We start from the raw sequence: 19,837 nt of genomic DNA, 5'->3' as shown, positions 1-19,837 counted from the left end.
AAATATACCCTGTAAGCTTTTAAAACACTGAAAAAGAATAAAAAGTCATTGTGCTGGAAGAGACCTTAGGTAGGATCTTTCCGTTTAGGAGGAGACTGAGAAATAACTAGTCAGAGACTGAAGTTATGAAGAGAGCTGAGGGGACAATTCAGAGCTTTCTAAAAGACTCTGCCTCTGTTTAAAAAGAAAGGGGTTCAAAGAAAAAAAAAAAGCAAACTGCTAGGAAATAGCAAAGGAACTCAATACAACTCATAGGCTTCTTTGATATCCAGTATTCCGCTGGATTCCCCGAAACCACCCGTGAGGCAGAGGGGCCAGCGATCACTTCCTCATGTGCAGGGAAGGAAAACTGACTCAGAGAGGCCGACCAAATGGCTCTGAGTCATCCAGCGAGACGTGTGAATGGTTCACACCAGAATCCACATTTCCCGAAACCTAGTATTCCAACAACAAAGAAAAATTTTCAAATGGAAGAAAACTATGGGACAGCCACTCTAGGACTTGTAATCTAATAGTAAAAGGAATCAGAGGGACAGATGGAGAGCCCTCTTCCCCGCCCTGGTTGCTGTCTCCAGAGAAAGCCCGTCCTGGCATGACCCCCCCCCCCTCCGCCGCCCACCGGTCCCCGGGCCTCACAGGTCCTTGTAGCGCTTCTGCAGCTGGGCCTGTGCCTTCAGATCTTCCTCTTGAAGCTGCTTGGCCACCTGGAGGTCATGCTGGACCAGACGGTTCCGCTGAACATTTGATGCCAAATGATGCTCAACTGGAAATAAGGATGGGAGAGAGGAATTACAATGCTTTTCCTTGTTGAAAATAAACCTAAGAATAAACCCGAGACGAGCCTTTCCATTAAAAAGAGCCTCACATCCATCATTTCATCTTATGCTCTCAACAACCTGTATAATAGGCAGCATGGCAGTTTTTATTCTCATCTTTCCATTAAGTAAAAAGAGGATCAGAGAGGTTAAGTAATCTGTTTTTAGTCACGTGGCAAAACAGTGGCAGTGCCAGGACTTTTACTCAAGTAATCTGAAGCCAGGGCTGGCGCTCTTTCTGTTCCACAAGTTGACACTTTACTTATAAACGGCATTTTTCAACGCTGAATTTTTATACTGACACACGAATTTAATGATTCACAGGTTAGGTATTCACAAAGACGTACCTTTGTATAACACGTATAACTTCGATTCACTTTCCATAATCACATATATAAATATTCAGAAAAAATCTACTATCTAAATACTTCATTGTCTGGGAAAAGGTGTCCAGGCCCCTAGCAGGGGAAGGAATATGTCTCTCTGCCAGCCCTCTCCACACCCCAGATACATGTATGACCAGTGTCTCCCTCCTACTACACTAAAGCAAAAGAAATGGCTCAAATCCCTCTTTTCCTCTGATAGGCCCAACAGTCCTCTTGTTGCTGGCAGCTGTACAACTTCAAAACACCTTCATTCTTCACTGAGGTCTCATTTACCTAGACAGATCCCTCAGGGAGGATGGGTGGTGCAACCCGATGGCTGTTTTCTCCAGGCCTCACCCTAAGAAATCTGCCTCGAGCTACCACTAAAAAAGGCGCGCATATGCATGAGGCTATGATTACTCACTCTCTTGTTCCTGCAGGCTGTGGGCCAGGGTGTGGTCCTCCAGGACAGCAAAATCTCGGCACACTGCAGAGGATGAGGGAAAAGGGCAGACAGGAAGGCTCATTAATAGCGCTTTAACATACAAAGAAAAGGATTCTGTTCGGGACTTCAAAAAACCAATTCTGATATTTCAGGATGATCACCTTTATAACCAGCAATGCACAAAATAGTGACTAGTCAGTATAAAGTCTTCATTCACAAAAACCCACATAGTACCTGCTCAGTGCCAAGCATGAGGTATTACAAACTAATGGCTGGCTCTGGCCCCTGGCCTAAGGCTATGAGCCACAGACTCAGAACCCAGAGGTCCAGAAGTTTTAACCCACTACTACGAAGGGAGGGCAAGCACTGCTGTAATAATAAAAGACACAAGAATGTTTTGCAGACTGCAGCTGAGAAAAACCTGAGCTTTTGCATGGTCAGAGGAGTTAAAAGAAATCTAGCCTCTGCCTCAGCCATCTGGGGTTCCTCCCAGAGGCTTAACGTCTGTCTATCCTGGTGCTCTTAAGGAAAAACACATCTTCCTTATTAGTCCCTTAGGCGGGAACAGGATAATCACATTCTTCCATGGGTCCACACCCTCAGACAGGAGTTAGAACTGGTTCTCTAGGTCTCTCTAAATGCAGAGCTGCCTAAAAAGAATCCACAAACCAAAAAGACAGTGGGAACCTTGGAGGATACCAGGCATCTGCCTTAACTCTGCCCCAACTCTACCTCTACCTGGAGATGCAGGCAAGCGCATTTTCTGGTCTATTCTCTGACACAAATAGGAAGATGGCCACAAAGGTCCATTCTACTACCCGAAACTGCAATTTAAACTCCTCCTTAAAACAAACAAAGGCATGAAGGACTCCTATCATGAAAGATGCTGTTTCGTTTGTTTTAAGGACATGTAGTTTAGGTGATGTGTTCTTATTCTATTCCAAACCTGCAACTCACATTAAAGAGGAAAGTTCCCAAAGCCTCAGACTACTGCCATGTGCAGGACTCGTGAAACTATTTTCTGGTGCTTACTGGAGTTTCTGGATTTCTTTCTGCAGCTCTGCCTTTGTCTGTGAGGACATTTAAGTAAAGCGGACTAAAGAAACACCCCTTTGCCATTCTTAGCTCTTAGATCTGTTCACATACACACAAACAGCCCCATCCCTGAGAGAGAGTACAACACAAAGGCAGTCAGAGCTTGGCGTCGTCAGGATTGCTATGGAAAGGTCTTATGATGGAAAAATCATTTATGCCTAAGAACTATATTCAACTAAATATGACCTGCTTACCCCTTGTTCAAATGCAACTACAAAACCAGTGATTCCATTACAAAGTCCCGTTCTTTTACATCAGATATATTCTCAGCAGATTCTAGCAACTTGAGGCCTGGGTCAAAGTTCCCCAACATCTCACAAAATGAAAGTGCTTTCAAGAAGAGCTAGTTAAACCTCTTATTTAATAGGGGAGGAAAATGAGGGCCAAAAGGAAGAAAGGACTTATCAAGTCTACAAACATAGTTTGTTGGTGGCAGGACTGGGAGTCAGCTTCTGAGCAAGCAAGAGTTTTTTCTTTTTTTTTTTGACACCATGACAGCCCTCCTCGACTCCTGTTAAACCACAGACAGAACAGACTGACGGGAGACATTTTACACTGACCAGCATGCATTCTCTAAAACACTTCGCTAATTAATTAAATGGCTAAGACATAGGAGGACTTAATTCATAGAAAACAAATATTCAGAATGAATTAGCCAAAATGAATGTAATGAAACTTTGTACAAAAGAATGCTAATACCCTACCTTGTTATTTGAAGCATTTTTATTTTACTACAAAAGCTTATATTTGTATACTAAAGTCAGTATTAATTTTAGACCAAGATTCAATTTTTTAGATTAACCTATTATTAGCTCATAAAATCAATTTACTGAGTCTGGGACAAGCATCTCAGAATGAATAGGCTAGAAAATACAGAGTATATCACACACAGGGTATATGTACTATATCACACAGTGTAAACTATGGTTTGGAGAAATTTTTTTCAGTTTTACATATACATACCTGTGCATATGATACATACAACTGTATGTGTATATGATACATATAATACATGCGTATATGACACATACACATACGTGTGTATATGATACGTATTACGTCACAATGTAAAACATTATCATTTGGCAGATTACATTCAAAAAAGTTTAAGTCACTTCAATTTATGTTATTAGGGCAGAAAATTATGCCAAAATAATGGATTTTATATTCATTTAATATCATGCTGAATAAAACAAAAATAATAAAATGTCTTTATGTGGGTAACCATGTGAAAAACTGCAGTAATGTTATTTTATTTTAGCATGACATTAAAAATATCATGTTTACGGATACATACACCTGTAGTAAAAACATGTTTTTAATATTTGGCACTGACACAAACCTAACTGAGAACAGTGGTTACCTGAGAGAGAGGAGCAAAGGGCAGAAGATCCTTCACCACATATGCTGCTCCCGCTGCTTCACAAACAAAGCAGAGAAGACTGATGCAAATGAGGCAAAATATTAACATTGATTAAACTGGGTGGTAGGTTCCTCGGTTTCTGTGTTTTCTGTAATGCTCTCTATATATTACATTTAAATTCTATAATTAAATACAAAACTTTTTAATTCACAGCTTTTATTTCATCAACAGCATATATTTCTAAACCCTAAAGATGAAGACACATTTGACATACCACAACAAGCCAAGGAATTTATGAATTACTGATAGACATAATAATGACTCATCTCAATGCTTTCTTAATGTTTAAAAAGCAAGACTAAGGTGCATTCAGTTATTGTGATTTGACTCTGGATTACAACAGTTTACAAGAGCAAAAGTTTCTTTAAAATCCTTGAGCCACAAGTGAAATGATCAGGCAGGAGGAAAACTTTGGATGGGAGTCTTGTCATCAAAAATAAATAATTTCATGAAGCTGCTTGAGATCTGAACCAAACTAAAAACAAGAAGGTGGGGGGCTTGAAACATTTGAAGAACCCCCTGCCCACAACTCTGTAGCACCGTGGGCCGAGGGAGGGAGGGCAGGAGACCTTGGCCACACCATCTCGGAGCAGGAAGTCGTGGCTGGATAGGAAAAGATCTGGTTCTGATGATGCAGAACTGCACTTGTGACACCAGAGCTGGGTCCGAGGAGCAGGGCAGGAGGATGGTGGTGGCAGAGCAGAACCTTACTTAAGGCAGAGGCTGAATTGGTACCCACAAAATAAGGGCAGGGCCTGAGCTACAAAAGATCCTAGAAGATCTTCCAGGACTACAAGGAGGTACACGCACTCATACACACGCGGAGCTATACTGTTAATAGACTGAGCACTTCAAAGTTTACTAAGAACTTCCATATATATTACCTCATTTACACCAAAATATTATTTGCCTATTAATCCATAATTCCTTATGTATCCACTCTAGTTCCTTCCATAATCTGCCTCTGTAGTCCCTGCCTTGCTACTCTAACCCACGCTGGAAAAGTCACACATGCAGCCACCTCTGTAAATCAGTAACCAGGCTGGCAATGACAGAAAACATTTTTCAGCCAGGACAAGTTCAGAGCGTGGATTTTGCTCCTCCTCTAATCTACTCCACTCTGAAGTAAGCAGCTGTAAACAGCACTGAGGATAAATGGGCATACTCATCTCACTACGTTTGCCTGCAGGCACATTTAAGAGGAACCATTGGACACTGGGCTTTTATGATCACACTTCTCAAACTTTTTGCCTCCTATGTTGACTTTCATTGACCCCAATCTCAGGCTGATCTTTTTCCCATTAAGCCAACCCCATCAGTCTCCTTCATTCCCATCCAGACCTCAAGGGCCCTATAATCTCTGTACCTTCCACACAATTAGCACTGGATATAGTATATAGTAAGACGTCAGAAGATGCTCCTTAATAGAAAAAAATGAAGAAAAACTGGTTAATAAAGACAAAAAACAGTTTAAGAGTTCCACAAAGGAGGAAAACAATGTTAAGAACAGAATTAAGTTCTGCTGTTAATGATAGCATCACAGAGACTTGTAAAAACTTTTTAGACAATTAAATAAAAACTAGAAGCCTCTTCCATTCCCATTAAAAGAAAGCTATATTCGACATCTTACAGTAACCTATAGTGAAAAAGAATATGAAAAAGAATGTATGTATGCCTGAAACATTATGCTGTACACCAGAAATTGATACAGCATTGTTAACTGACTATACTTCAATAAAAAAATAAACAGACCTTTAGTGATTTTTTAAAATCCAGATATGTACATGTATATGGTGAATTAGTTTACATTAAGCCAAGCAGGTCTCAGAAATGGGAAGTAAGATTCACTTAGGCAAACACACACACACCCCCATCAATTTTCCTTGAAAAGAAAGATCATTTTCATTCCTCTGTGGATCCCCCTAAATAAACAAACGGCATAGTCTGCACGTAGTAAACACGTTTATCCAACAAACATTTGCTGAATTCTATTATTAGGATGAATAAGTCATTTACAAGCCATCAAGGAGGTAGAAATGACAGAAAGGTAAATAAGCATAATATAAAACTTGATAAAGGTTATAAAGATCTGTAGAAAATTCTCTGAAGGCATAAACATGGAGCAGTTCTACCTGTTATAAGCTGGGGCAGCTGTAAGCAGTGGAGGTGACTTGGCAGGGTGGTATCAGGAAGCCTTAAAGTAGTTAACATACAAAACCAATCTCAGAGAAAGATGGTACCCATGGGCACCAGTGGTAAGCATTCTTAGAAGGACCAGCTGACCTTCTACAAGCTAGAAGAGGAGAGAAGCCATTCTCTTTTTGTCATTTTTTTACCTACATCTCAAAACTTGCTGAAAATACAGTTTTTGTGACTCAATCTTAACAAGCTTCCACTCGCGTAAGAATGCCTGGATTAGTAATACATCCACTAGAAACTACTTTTTTCAACTGTGTATTTGCCTTTTATGTTCTGGTATAATTTGGTGAATTATTCTGTTTTTGTGTAAATGCTACGAGTAGCAGATAGAACACATACTCATTGCTTTGAGGGCTGTGTTTACTTTTGCTTTCCTTCTGTTCACATGGAAACACCCTCTATGAATGAGGAAGATGTTCCAGACACACACTTTGTCTTGAAAAGTTTGGGAATGATGGGCAACCACACCTGACACTGATACACTGCTCTGTAGATTACCATGCACTTTCACACTTACCCTTCCTAACCATGTGAAGATACAGGTTTTATCAATATCCTTGTTTTATTTCTGAGGAAATTTAAGGCTCAGAGAAATAAAGTGACTTTACCAAGATAACCCAACAAATGAATTGGAACAAACTGAGCTCTTCTAGCCCCAAATACTTCAGCTCAAAAAACTAGACAAAATGGGCCTATGTTAAAGCTTGTCAGAAAAGAGTGGTAATATTAAATACTAATTAAGCCAAATATGCATTAGATTCTTTGAAACTGAGAATGAAATAGAATTCAGGTAAGGGTGGTACATGTGTTCAGAAGGTGGGTTCCAGGTCCTAAAATAGAGTGATAAATATGGGACACAGTTTACTCAGTCTATCTTCCAAGAATAAACCTCTAGCAATAACTGTTGGCCTGTGTTCCCTTCTGAAAGACAAGGGCAATAAAAAGTTCCTGTCATTTGCACTGTGTTTCATAGGTGACCTATAAGAAAAACCCTAGGCAGTGACTGCAGTGGGAAATTCCAAGGAAAATCTCCCTGTGGAATCTAACCACTTCCCCCATCTGCCCCACTGTCCATCCAAAGTCAACGACTTTCCTTCCCTTTGGTAAGAGAGTATTGATGAAATTCAGACTAGTATGTCTAAGAGTTGTTAAAGACAATTTTAGCTAAGAAATGATAACATCTGTAAACCCTGAAGCCTTTTGCTCCCTGCCCTACAAAAGAAATGTCTCTAATATATTAAAGAAAAGTCTCTTCCCTTTATTTAAAGTTTTAATAAAACTGTCTCAGTAGAAGAGAAATGGGATGCAGGGAAATTGTGAACAGATCTCATCCTAATGTGAAATCTTCCACATTCTCAGCCCCACTAAAGCTATTGTACACAGGGGCTGAGATGACATCAACTTCGCCACCCATAATACCAGCACCCAAACCAACCCCTGACCCCATCACCCGATCAGTGTCTACACCAGCAGCTCAGGAGCTTCTTGGAGATGCTCAGCTATAGAGCAGAGACACTCTCCTAACCATTGGCCCCAATTATGAGCCCTGAAATAACAAACACAGCTTTGAGTCACTGGTTACTCTGACAACTGGAATTTCCCACTTTCAGGCAGAAAATTGAAGACAATGAGAATAATATGTAAGTAACGTTTGAGCAATTAATTTATTAGGGCTAAAAGGTAATGCAAATCCTTGATTCCTCTCTGACTTTTTGGTATCTATAATTTCCGTCTTGTTGAAATTAACAAAATCCAAGTGCAGTATGACAGAGGGAGCAGGGTGGCACCTAATCTGGGCTGATGCCAAGGTTGTAAACAACACAGGAGTTCCATCCTCATTTACTTTGTCCTAGTCAAATTAGCCAACGGCAGGGCTACTTTTCTGATTAAGTGTCCAGATCGCCTGTTCTTTCCAGTAAACTATGGTTACTCCGTCTGTCTGGGAGATAGAAGATCCTTCTGAGCAGAGACCTATAACATAATTAAATCAGACCCACCCTTTGTACTTTTTATCCTTAGAATAATTATCCCCCCTTACTACACTACCCACAGAGCACATAATTGATTTCTGCAGTTCCTTTATGAAAAACGACGACTTTCATTCCACAGATTGTACAAATGATTGGGGCATCGAGTATCATTAACGAATGTTTCAATTGTTTGGGGATTTTTATGTTTATTGGTTTTGGTTTATGTTTTTTTTTTTTTTGGTCGGCTGGTGTGGGTGTGAAACAGAATGGGAGAGCCTTGCAAGGCTGAAGGAAGCAGTCACCATGACAAAGATGGTGGCGGGAAGAACTCTGTTCTATCAGTTCTGTCTGTGGCACCACTCCACTGTCTAAAAAATTCTTAACCTTCAAAAACCTCATTCAAATGTCACCTATTAATCCAATCCTATAGCACATAACAACCAAAATCATCACAACTAGTGAATTTACTTATTTTTTTCCTCCAGTGATTTCACAACATGTAGTAACATAGCACTGGAGGATTAATCATACTATAAATACTTTTACTCATTTGCTTTCCCAGCTTATATTCAAGATCCTGAAAGGCAGGAAAAAAAAATCTTACGGATCATTTTCTCTCTAATTTCTCTCTAACTTATCCTAGGCCCTGGGATAATGATTTTCAAATAAATCCTTGTGAAAAGGAGGGCTCCTGAGAAAAATGATGACTGGTATAAATGATGTTCAGTGGAATCTTGCATTTTCTGCAGGTGTGATTCATCCACATTCTCCAGCTCACATAAACAAAGCTAAGGAGCTGCACGTCTATCCACACAGCCTTGGGTTTCTGCTCCCATCACTGCAAATTTCAGGTGTATTATAATGGGAAAGCTACCTACCTGATAGACTCCTAGAATACCCAGAAAGGCTGTACATCCAGGTAGGTGGTCAACTGTTGGTCCCTTCAGATGACAATTAAACACACCATTCAAAATGGCTCTGAGAGTTGGAATAACATGCCAAAGGTCACAGGTAAATAAGTGGCACTTCCAAAATGAGACACAGGTCTATCAGACTCGTGTGTGTGCATGAGGACATGGTTGTTAAGCTAAACAACCTGACAGTGTACATAGGATGTATGTGGCATTTCGAAGCAGAATGCATTGTGTGCTGAGGTGCTGGCATGAATCTTCAGAATCTGGAGTTAGTCCTCTGAGTTATTTGTTTAAAAAAAAAACTGTCCCATGTCCTCAGAAGTCCTCTATAGCTGCAGGCTGCCACACAGTCTTGCAAAGCATATAATGTTAATAAATTGATTGTAACGTGTAAAAAATGTCAAGGTTGACAGAACCAAAAAAAAAAAAAGTGGGTGGAAAGAAAAAATTTGAGAAATACGGTAAACAGAAAGATGCTTTCAGGGTTAATTATCCCTCCAAAAACATTACAGAAAGATAGAAAGCTATCTTCTTCATCAAAAGCTCCACAAAGAACAGAAAAGTATAACTGAAGATTTTCTGCAAAGTTCTACCAAATATCTGATTCTGCTAAAGTCACTACTTTGGTTAGAATTCCAAAGTGTTTTAAGAGTATCAAGAGGTTTTTAATCTCCTCAAAGTATCTCTGAAAATAATAAAGGCCTTGGATGACAGATTGAGTTCCCAAGTTTCCTCAGGTATTTCTAAATTTCAGTCACTGTTCATGAAAAGGTGCTAAATGATTCATCACTTTCTTAAAATTAAAGAAACTGATTATCAGAAGGAGCTTGAATAGATGTCAAGCCCAGCCTTATCCTGTCCAAATAACCATCCAGATTCCTCTCAAATATTTCAGCCACAGGCAGCCCACTTCCTTTCAGCACAGCCCCCCAGATAACTATAAAATGGTCTGCAGGTGGACAAGACCTGTCACTCTGCAGGCAGGACCCACTGGTCCTAGTTCCAGCCCCGGAGCACTCACGTTCCCTAGATTGTATGTGGGTCTTTTCTATAAACCACCGGCACTCCAAGTCTGGTGTTTTACGCACACTGCAGACGGCCAGCCGCGTGGTACTTCATATGAGCCACACACAGATGATATCCTAAAGGTGCTCTCCATGATGTGGGCAGGGCCCAGGGCTGGTGTGAGCCTCTCTATAGCATCCTCTGAAAAACCTCACTTTTCAAGTTAGATTTTATTTAGAAAATACTAGAAAGGATAAACATCAAAACCCTAACATTGACTACGTACTATGAATTACCATGTAGCTTATTTTTCTTTAAAAACACTTCTATATTTTCCAATTTATCTACCGTGAAAAGAAATCTTATTATTTTAGTGGACCCATCAATATTAGTTAAAGTATGAGTTTTAAACATGTGCCTACACACACACACACACACACACACATACACACACCTTGAACAAAAGCACAAGACTGTGCTCAGTGAAGAGACATTTTTAAAAACCGAAACAAGTGATTTAATCCCACCATTTAATTTCGATGCAATTTATCAAAATAAGTCCCTGAGCATTTTTTTTTCTCCTAATTCACCCAATTTAAAGTTAAATGAAAACCCCAGTAACCCAAACCACTTGCTTGGCAAGGAGATGTATTACAGCTAACCACAGACAGACTAGCATTGCAGGCAAGTGGGTTTTGAAAACGCTGAATTAATGTAAGTCCTCAAATCAGAAGTACTTCAATATCATAGACCACTACATCATTATCGGAGACCACAGAGTAACTGGGTCACTCATTGGAAAAGTGAAAATGGCTGAGTCAGAAATTTCCATCTGACAGGGTAGAAGATTGGGGGGTAAAGAAACAGTGAAAAAAGGAAGGAGGGTAGCAGGGTGGAAACAGAGCCATTTTCTCACTCAATCTGGTAGAACTGTTGAATAGAGGTAAGATTCTGCATCAGGAAATATCTGACTCAAGTTCTCTTAAATGATCAAAAAACACCCACCAATATAAACGCCCTACAAACTTCCCTGTGCTTCAGGCATAAACTTTATGGTATGGTGCTTTGAGGCCAAACCTTTTTTGCTGGCAGTAATAAGACAAAAAAGCTACCCAAGAAAAGTTATAACTCTCCAAAACCCCAAGTGAGGTGCATTCACATGGTCCAATGTTAGATGGAACAGGTATCAGAAAGGCCTTCCTTAAGCTGAGCCAAATCTGTATGTTCTACACATCCATCATTATTCTATCCACTAGGGTCACAAAAATTTTTTTCTCACAGTATATGGTAGTCACTAGTCACATATAACTATTTCTTTATAATTAACCAAAATTAAATTATAAAAATCCAGTTCCCTAGTCTCACCAGCCACACTTCCAGCACTAAATAGCTGTATGGGGCTGGTGGGGAACACAGAACATCTTCCACCGTCACAGAAGTTCTGTTGGACAACAGTGCTCTAAACAATAATCACAGTATGACAGAAAGGACAGTGCCAACTGGATCACTTAGTAGCATTTAAAACCATTTTAACCATTCATATGTGTGTGCGTGAGAGAGAGAGACAGAGAGAGAGCGTGGGGGAGGGGGGAATGCATGCTTATGTTTTAACCGACAGATACAACTCACTTTGCCAGTATGCACAACCAAGGGTCTTGAATCTACTTTCGGTCTTGTGGTAGCTACTGATTTATCTTTAAAGTGCTTGTATATCATTTCTCCCATTTTTTTTTCCCTCAGACATTAAGGTGATGGTAGTTTTGCTAACCTCAGCAGGGTGAAAAGAACAAGAGTTGGTCTACATTTATCAAGCAACCACTGTACAGATACAGTCACAGAAACAAAGTGAACAAATACCCTCTTGGAAAGGAAAGTGAATTGTTAATTCAGCATAGTTAAGGGAATTCAATTCTGTGAACTACTACTGCTACCAAGTAAACTCACCAGAGCTTTAAGATCTTGCCAATCACTTCCTGAAGAACTCTGGATCCTGACTAGCTGATGCATGCAATTGTGAATTTCAAGTGGCCTGGAAAATTAAACTGATCATAATCAGAGAAACATTCTAAAACTTACTGGTTTGGTGCCTTCCTTAAAGAGCAATTGCAGGAATATACAAATTTATACAGCAGCTAAATAAGTAATTACTATCATAAAAATGACTTAAAAAGAAGCACTGTTGCTTTATAGTGATTCAGTTGATTTTTAAATAGATTTATAAGATTCCACAACTAAACATAAAAAGATGACTACCAAAATTACACTTAGAAAAAAAGAAGACTCTTAAACAGTGTTTACTATCGTACACTGTACAGAGCACTGGTAACATGAGATATTCTGGGAGTCCTTACTGCACACAGATGTACTCAAGAGTATTCTTACTTGATTCCAATCCTGGCTCTAACACTCACTAAATGAATAATCTTTAACAAGTGAATAACTTATGTTTGCTCACCTGTAATATCAGAGTAATATTAACCATTCTAAGTATTTAAGCACTGCAGGAAATTTGTATTTTTTTTAAAGTACCCACAAATTATCCTGATGGAGATAAACCTTCTGTGTAGAAAACAACAGGCCATTGATTAAAAACACGGGTCCTCAAAAGGGTAAATACCCTCAGATAAGCAGTAGTAGATAGAATTTTTTTCAAAGCAATTTTCCACTAAGAATAGCCAGACAGTAAGAGTTTATTTCTTTCATTGTGATTCCACGCATCCCTAAAGAAACTCCGACCTTCTGTTCCTTTATTTGAATGGCACTTTTCCTGGCACTTAAGCCCTCAAATGGTTTGGCAGCCCTCGAATGGTTTGGTTTCTCTGTTTGCCTTAGCCTAGAAAGAAAAGCCACCCATCCCCTTAAACCTCTTAGGATAAACCCAGCCATGCCCATTAAAACCCAAATGATCACATCCAACCCAACTTAAGTACAAGTTTACACCGAGGGAAGAAAAACCATTTTGGTTTATTGGCTTCATATGACATGAGAGTTTCCCTAAGTACCAGCTACTGCAAGTTCTATTTATCGTTGAGTCAGATTATTTCCACTTTCAACCTTTCTTCTGCCAGTAGATACTTCAGCTAGCACTTTCTCTCCTATTAAGATTAGTAAATTCATTTCAACTTCAAAAAACTGAGAGTAATACTCAAAACTAAAAACCAAACAAACTTTTAAAGTGGTCATAGGATACGCAGACATGGGAAAATTATTCTCTTAGAATCTTATTCCTATAAAGCAAATTCCAACACTCACAGTTCTGCTCTGGTAACCGTCTGTCAGAACTCTACACACATTTCTAGTAATCTTGGATTAAGTAAATCTGGAAGTCCAGACATTAAACGAATGGGTAAATCTTGAGATTTCTGGACTTCTACTCTGATATGCTGCCACATGCTCAATAATTGGCCATGTTTACTGACTAGAAATGTGTTTTTCTAAAAGGTTTCTTGAGATCATGGGTACATTCCGAAGCTCAACTCTGTTTTCACACTTACAAGGGGAACGAATGCCTCCCCAGAAGACCAGGAGATTTATCTTCCTAAATATAGTACAAATAGGCTTACATTAAAATCAGCTTTCCTGTCCTAGAAAAGCAGACTCTGTAGAAGAAAGTGAAGGTAACGTCCCAACAGTAAACTGGAAGCAGCTAGCCTGTGTTTCAAAGTATCCCCAGAAATTTCCCACACAGATAGCAGGCGGTTGTGCGTAGACTCTGTCCATCACCTTTGCTCTCTGTGTAAGTTCATCAGAGGGGATATTTTAACTTTCTTTTTGAGAAAGAAATTTGTATTCACTTTAGTGGTATTTGAGTTAGATACGAACTTTTGATGGTTCCCTACTCCCAAAGAAAGCTGGAAACTCAGCTAGAGCGATGGAAAGAGAGAAGCAAAAACTGAAGCTAATAAGGAGGAAGCTGAGATTCCTTCAGTGCAAAAGTAAACGGAGTACATAAAATGGCATCACGGTTCTGATTTGAATTTTACCTAATGTCTGAAGACTATTTCAGAGAAGGAAAGACAAAACAAAAAACCTTTGGAGCTATGCAGAGCAGGATTCAAATACTGCTTTCTTACTGGCTAAAAGACCTTAGGCAAGCTATTTGATCTCTTCGAGCCTCAGGTTCCTGATCTGTAAAACGAGGATAAATGTTGTGAGGACTAAATTAGGTAAGTGAAGGGCCACAGAAAACATCTGTCACTTAATAAGAGGAAGTTCAATAAATGGACCGACTATTATTGGCATCATCAGAGATGAATGAATTCTTGATGAAAGAATTAATGAATTCTTATGATTATTTTCTATTAAGTATTTCTGCTAGCCAAGTCCCACTAAGTCACTGATTCACACAGACCTATCACTTCTCTGGTATGGCCTCTATAATGGAATAGGCAATCACTGCTTCCTCTTATGAATATATGGAGATGTTTCCCGACAAAGAATTACAATGTAATCAACAGTCTACCACATCTCAATAGCTCCTTCTAACCTCATACGGCCAATTGAGGGAGAACATGTTTCCTATACAAACATACTGTGGGCTTGAATTAAAAGGAAATCAATATGTCTAGAATGTTTAATAAGTTCCACCACTCCACATTTTTTTCAGATGAACATCCAGGATTAGAAAGCAAAGTGGAATTCCATCAGAAAGTCATGTAATTACAGTTTACTAAAATAGAAGAACTATCAAAGTATCATCATTGAGGATAACAGGAGGGTAGACTGTTGAGTAGAAGCATAGCCAGTCAAAATCTAAACAATACACTTACATGTAGATTTAAAATACTGCATGCTTAAAACTAGCTGGATTTTCCTAATTCCAGTTTCTTGAATTGCTCTAGTAAAAGCTTCCTGTCAAATCCACAAGGCATTTTGGTATCTTTACTATAAGAAATGTAAGCATCCCCAATCTATAGAAATATAATGGCTTTACTGTAGCATGTAAGGAACAAAGTGCAAAGTACAAACAGCCTAGTTCTTCATTCCAGATACCTGTCAGAATTTTAGTTCTGGCTCTGTCACCAGCTCATCAAGTGACCTCTGACAAGTTACTTTCCAAATCAGAACCTCAATGTCTGACCTATTAGGAAACAGTCCAAACTATCTTTAAGAACTCATCCAACTTAGAGATAGGGTAGTGTGAAACGTAGATGGTCCAGTGTAAATGATGTACACTTGTATCCTGGATGCAAGGATGTCATCTAAAACATCACAATCTTAGCCTATGTGAAGGACTATCCACACAGGATGACTGCTATGCTTTCTTCTGCAACAAAGACTGCTTTCTTCATTGCTGCTGTTGGTTTTACCATTTCTACCAGTGAAAACTGCAAACATCTGTTTTTATCCTTCAGTATAGTAGCTCTCACCACCAGTAAGTTTTAAAATAACCTTTCACTCAATCTAGTGTCCTATAAAAAGGTAGCCTTATCCTGTCTCACCAGCAGTTCTCACACAGCCTTTAGTATCAGGATAAAGTGAGACCATACGATCATTCATTTACTGTCCAGGAAATACAATTGTGGACTATGCCGTTCCCTAAAAGGTTAACTTGGGGCCAGATGATCAAATTACAGCCTAGGAAAGCTGTTCACCTTCCATATTCAGAAGTCTTCTTGAAGATCACCAAATTTAAGTTCAACTAGACTGTGTTCTAAATGTCCTGGATTTCTCTACATATTGTTACTGAAACTGGCTTCAGTACATCCTACGGCATATTTGGTTATCATGTAATTCCCCTGCAGAGGAAGTGAAAGAAAATCAGAGGCAGCCTGCATCTGTGAACAGGAAGACAAGCTGTCCAAATACCTTTCTGCTCTAAGGGAGTCATCTGTCTCACTTTTTTTTTTTTTTTAAGAATTCAGTCATTTTGATGATTTTTTAAAACCTGCTAAAAAATCTACCTAGAAACATAAATTTGTTTTTTGTAGCATTGCATGTTTTTAAAAGTGTTAACTTCTAATACACCATACGAAGCTAAAGAAACTGAACAGTATGCTGTAATTTAGAAAACCATCCTAAAATAAGTATGCATTAAACATATCCATCCCCAAAGCAAAAACTCTCGAGAGCTTTCACTCATGCTTTCGCACCCTCTCTTGAACATAAACCATCCCAAGTTTGCAATCTGTACACTCACCTTTTTAGTTTCCAACCCCAAACTTTCAGATTCTTCACAATTATCTTTCTTCTCAATCAAGAACTTAAAAAACACGTTATATGTGATCTATTTCATTAAAACTTTATAAGAACTTTGACCCCTTTATCTAAAAATATATCTAAAGGAGAAAATAGTAAATACAAAAATTCTGAATAGAACCCAATATCATCTAAGAAACTAACTGGACCCTCTAGTAACAGCAACAAAATGACACCATTATCACATTCCTGGAAAACGTACACACATTACCAGGGTCTTGCATAACTAAAATCAATCCATAAACAGGTAAGATTATTGCCTCCAAAGGAGCCTACTATGTGTTTAGACCTTGAGTTAACCTTAATACCAATCAGTCTCCTACAGAAAGGCGATAGATGGGGAAAATTCATGCAACAAATATAAAAGTGGTAAGCTCCAAGGCCTCTATTCCTACCCCAGTGAATTCATGCAAATTACCAGGGCTCTTATTCTAGTGCCATTCGTCCAGTTATCTCAGGTCAGTTTGCCCACAGAACATAGGTCATCAGATAGTCCAAAAAGTTTTCTGGAGTATCTTCTATGTGTAAGGATACCCAAGAAATGCTGAGATCAGTCGGCGACCATTCTTGTCCCGACAGAGAGCTAGCAGACCAATACAGGAATGAGACATGTTCCTTAAGGAAGAAAGTACCTCAAAAGTAGGTTAAAGAGACATACAGGAAAGAAGCAGAGTAGACTTAACAGAGAATCAGCATTTGAGCTAGGTCTGGGGAGGTCAGGGAAGGATAGGGGGGTAGAAAAAGGGTATATCTGGATAGCATAGAAAAAGATACCATGTTAGAGGGTTAGGGTTCAAAGAAACAATGGTCTGGGGAAAGGAAAGTAGGAAAGCAACTTGAACAATAATATCACTGACACTGTATGTGGAACACTACATTTTACAAAATATTTTCAAATCCATTTCTTCAATTAACTCTCATCACAAGTCCATATATTAGGCATAGTAAATATTATCTCCAAAAGATAAAACTGAATCTGAGAGATTCTGAGGGTTTTCTCTGAGTCCTTACACCAAATGAGTGGTAAAGATGAGATGTGGAAGCCAAGTTTTGTAAATCTAGGTTCAAAGTACTTCCCTTTACAAAGACTATGTCTGCTTAAGTTTTATACAAGCTTGACTTCAATCTGGACAAAGTAATTTGTAAGCTAGAGCAAATACCACAATATAATTCTAAGAGGAGCTCAATTACTAAAAAGATACACAGGAGAAATATAAAGAGTAAAAAGGTAGCCTCCTACCCTATTTAAAATGAAGAACAATGGTAGTTATATTGCATATCGCGAGGTAAGTAGGAATCAGAAATGTGTGCATTTCCTACCTCCCTTCAACAGCACAGATCTTTTCAACATCCATTCGCCACATCTGGGGGGAATATATGCAGAGAATTCATAAATAGGAAATGGAAAGAAAATTGGCTAGATGAAAGAATTTTGAGAAACCTAAATATGAATAGCTACATGAAACCCTAATATTTTTACTACATCCTGCAGGACTTGTTTCATTTAGTAACCCATTATGAAATAGAAAACACATTAAGAACCTCAAGACAGTCTCTGGGAGAGAGGCAGGTGCCCTTCAGGTTTTAAATGGCAATGAAAATTTTATATATTCAGAAAGGGTTTTTTAACAAGGACCTCACGGTCAACATATCCAACTGCCTGTGATATTTCAGCAATGTCTCCTTCAGTTGTGTGGTCACGAGTACACACCTCTTTCGGTAAAATTATTAGAATCCCCCTTTATACTCACAATGTGTCCAGGTTTGGCCTAAAAACTATTTGGCGGCCCTGGCCCTGCCTTTAAGCCTCAGTAGTTATCCTAGTTTGGAGAGCCTGAGTGACATTGCATCCTGGAATTCAGGGATGTTAAAGCAGGGTAAAGGAGTCCATCAATAGCTCCCTAACCATTTTCTAAACCTCCAGCTTTTCTCCTCCAACATACACACATGGCCAAAATGATCTTTCAAAGATTCGCTCTGTGGAGATTTAATGGGGTAACTATAAAGAGAAAAGAAAAGAAATGGTTCATGGGTACGCCAAAGCCCCATTTAAAATAATGAGGTATGACCATGGAAAACAACAGAAGCAGACACAGCAAGTTAGAGTCCAGCCATCACTGACACAATGAGAAACTGTTGGAAAGCAAAACCAGAAAGCGATCTGGAAATGCAGACACTGAGAAGGCACAGTCCTTTCTAACACAGCTGTTGGCAGATGTTAGGCCAAACTCAAGATGTGCAGGTGGGAGGATTTGAATCTTAATCGAACCCCTTGTTTCTCTTTCTCTACTTCTGGTTTCCCATCTAGGCACTAAAACCATTTTGACAGTATTTGCCAACCCTAACATTTTATATTTTACAGAATTTTATGATATAAAAGAAAAAGCTAATACTTAGAAGCATTTGATGGAAAGGTACTACTCAAAAATTAGTGAATGTAATAAAGTAAATCATGGACTCCTCTATACAGACAAAAAAGGAAAAAAAAATTGTTGTTGAAGGGGAGACAGTGAAGAGGGAAAGATATCCTTATAAGTCATTCATGCCTTACTATATGCAGTTAAAAGTCCTGGAGTCAAGTCAATGGAAAGTGACTCAGCCTTTATGACTCATTACAAAAATAAAAGCCAAAAAAGTCCAGGGGAGACTCCCCTGATATTTGGTCATTGAGAAGCTATATCAGGACTGGAAATGCTTATCACACACTAAGCCTTCAAAGTTTAGTGGCAAATCAACCTAGGTACCTCTGATACAAGTTTCCAAGAAGACAAAGTGACACTTCATTCATGCAAATGTTGGTAACACATTTTGAAGAGAGCCAGTGAAAAGTAACAAGCGAAGGTATAAGAATCATAAGCAAACTTTTTAAAAAGCTGAGTTCATTTACTCCTGCACTTCACTCATCAAAGTCCCACAGACCCTTACTCGGAGCTGGTATACAGAATATTCCTACTTCACAAAAGATTTCTACCTTGATAATCAGTTGTGAAACCCCTAGAAATTTATGTGGAGAGCAAATTTTCTTCTTAAAAAAAAAAAAAAAGAAAGAAAAAATCAGGATGTTAAGTCTATATTTTTAAAAGTCACTACAGAAATAAAACATGCTATCATATGAGTTCAACCGACAACAGTCTCCAACAGCACACCACTGAATTAAAGAAAAGTTCTGGTAACTGATGTTCATGGTAATAACAGAAATATCCAAAGATATTAAATAGGGAAGTTTGTTTTAAAAGGTTTCATTGAAATGGCCTCAATTATTTTTTTTCCATAAAGTACCATAGAGTCAAGAATTTAATCTCTGCTGATCAGTCTCTTCTTCCACAATTACTCAGCTTTAGCAGCATGAAGACGGCCACAGACAATCCGTAAACAAATGAGCAAAGTTATGTTCGAATAAAACTTTAG

General features: G+C 38.8%; 1 protein-coding gene across 3 annotated transcripts in view; it reads right to left on the bottom strand.

Annotated features, from left to right (window-relative positions):
• The window catches only part of CCDC50 (coiled-coil domain containing 50), a 65,106-nt gene that overhangs the window by 37,248 nt on the left and 8,021 nt on the right, over positions 1–19,837 (bottom strand). For all 3 annotated transcript variants that reach the window (XM_006200957.3, XM_072962787.1, XM_072962788.1), the window contains 2 exons: positions 1,605–1,667; positions 637–763 (listed from right to left, as the gene is read on the bottom strand). In XM_006200957.3, coding sequence (XP_006201019.1) covers positions 637–763; positions 1,605–1,667 — 190 coding nt within the window. The remainder of the gene's footprint in view (positions 1–636; positions 764–1,604; positions 1,668–19,837) is intronic.

Source organism: Vicugna pacos, chromosome 1, assembly GCF_048564905.1.
Source record: "Vicugna pacos chromosome 1, VicPac4, whole genome shotgun sequence".
Lineage (NCBI taxonomy): Eukaryota > Metazoa > Chordata > Mammalia > Artiodactyla > Camelidae > Vicugna > Vicugna pacos.
The sequence above is the reverse complement of the archived record's forward strand: the minus strand, read 5'-3'. Positions and strand labels throughout refer to the sequence as shown.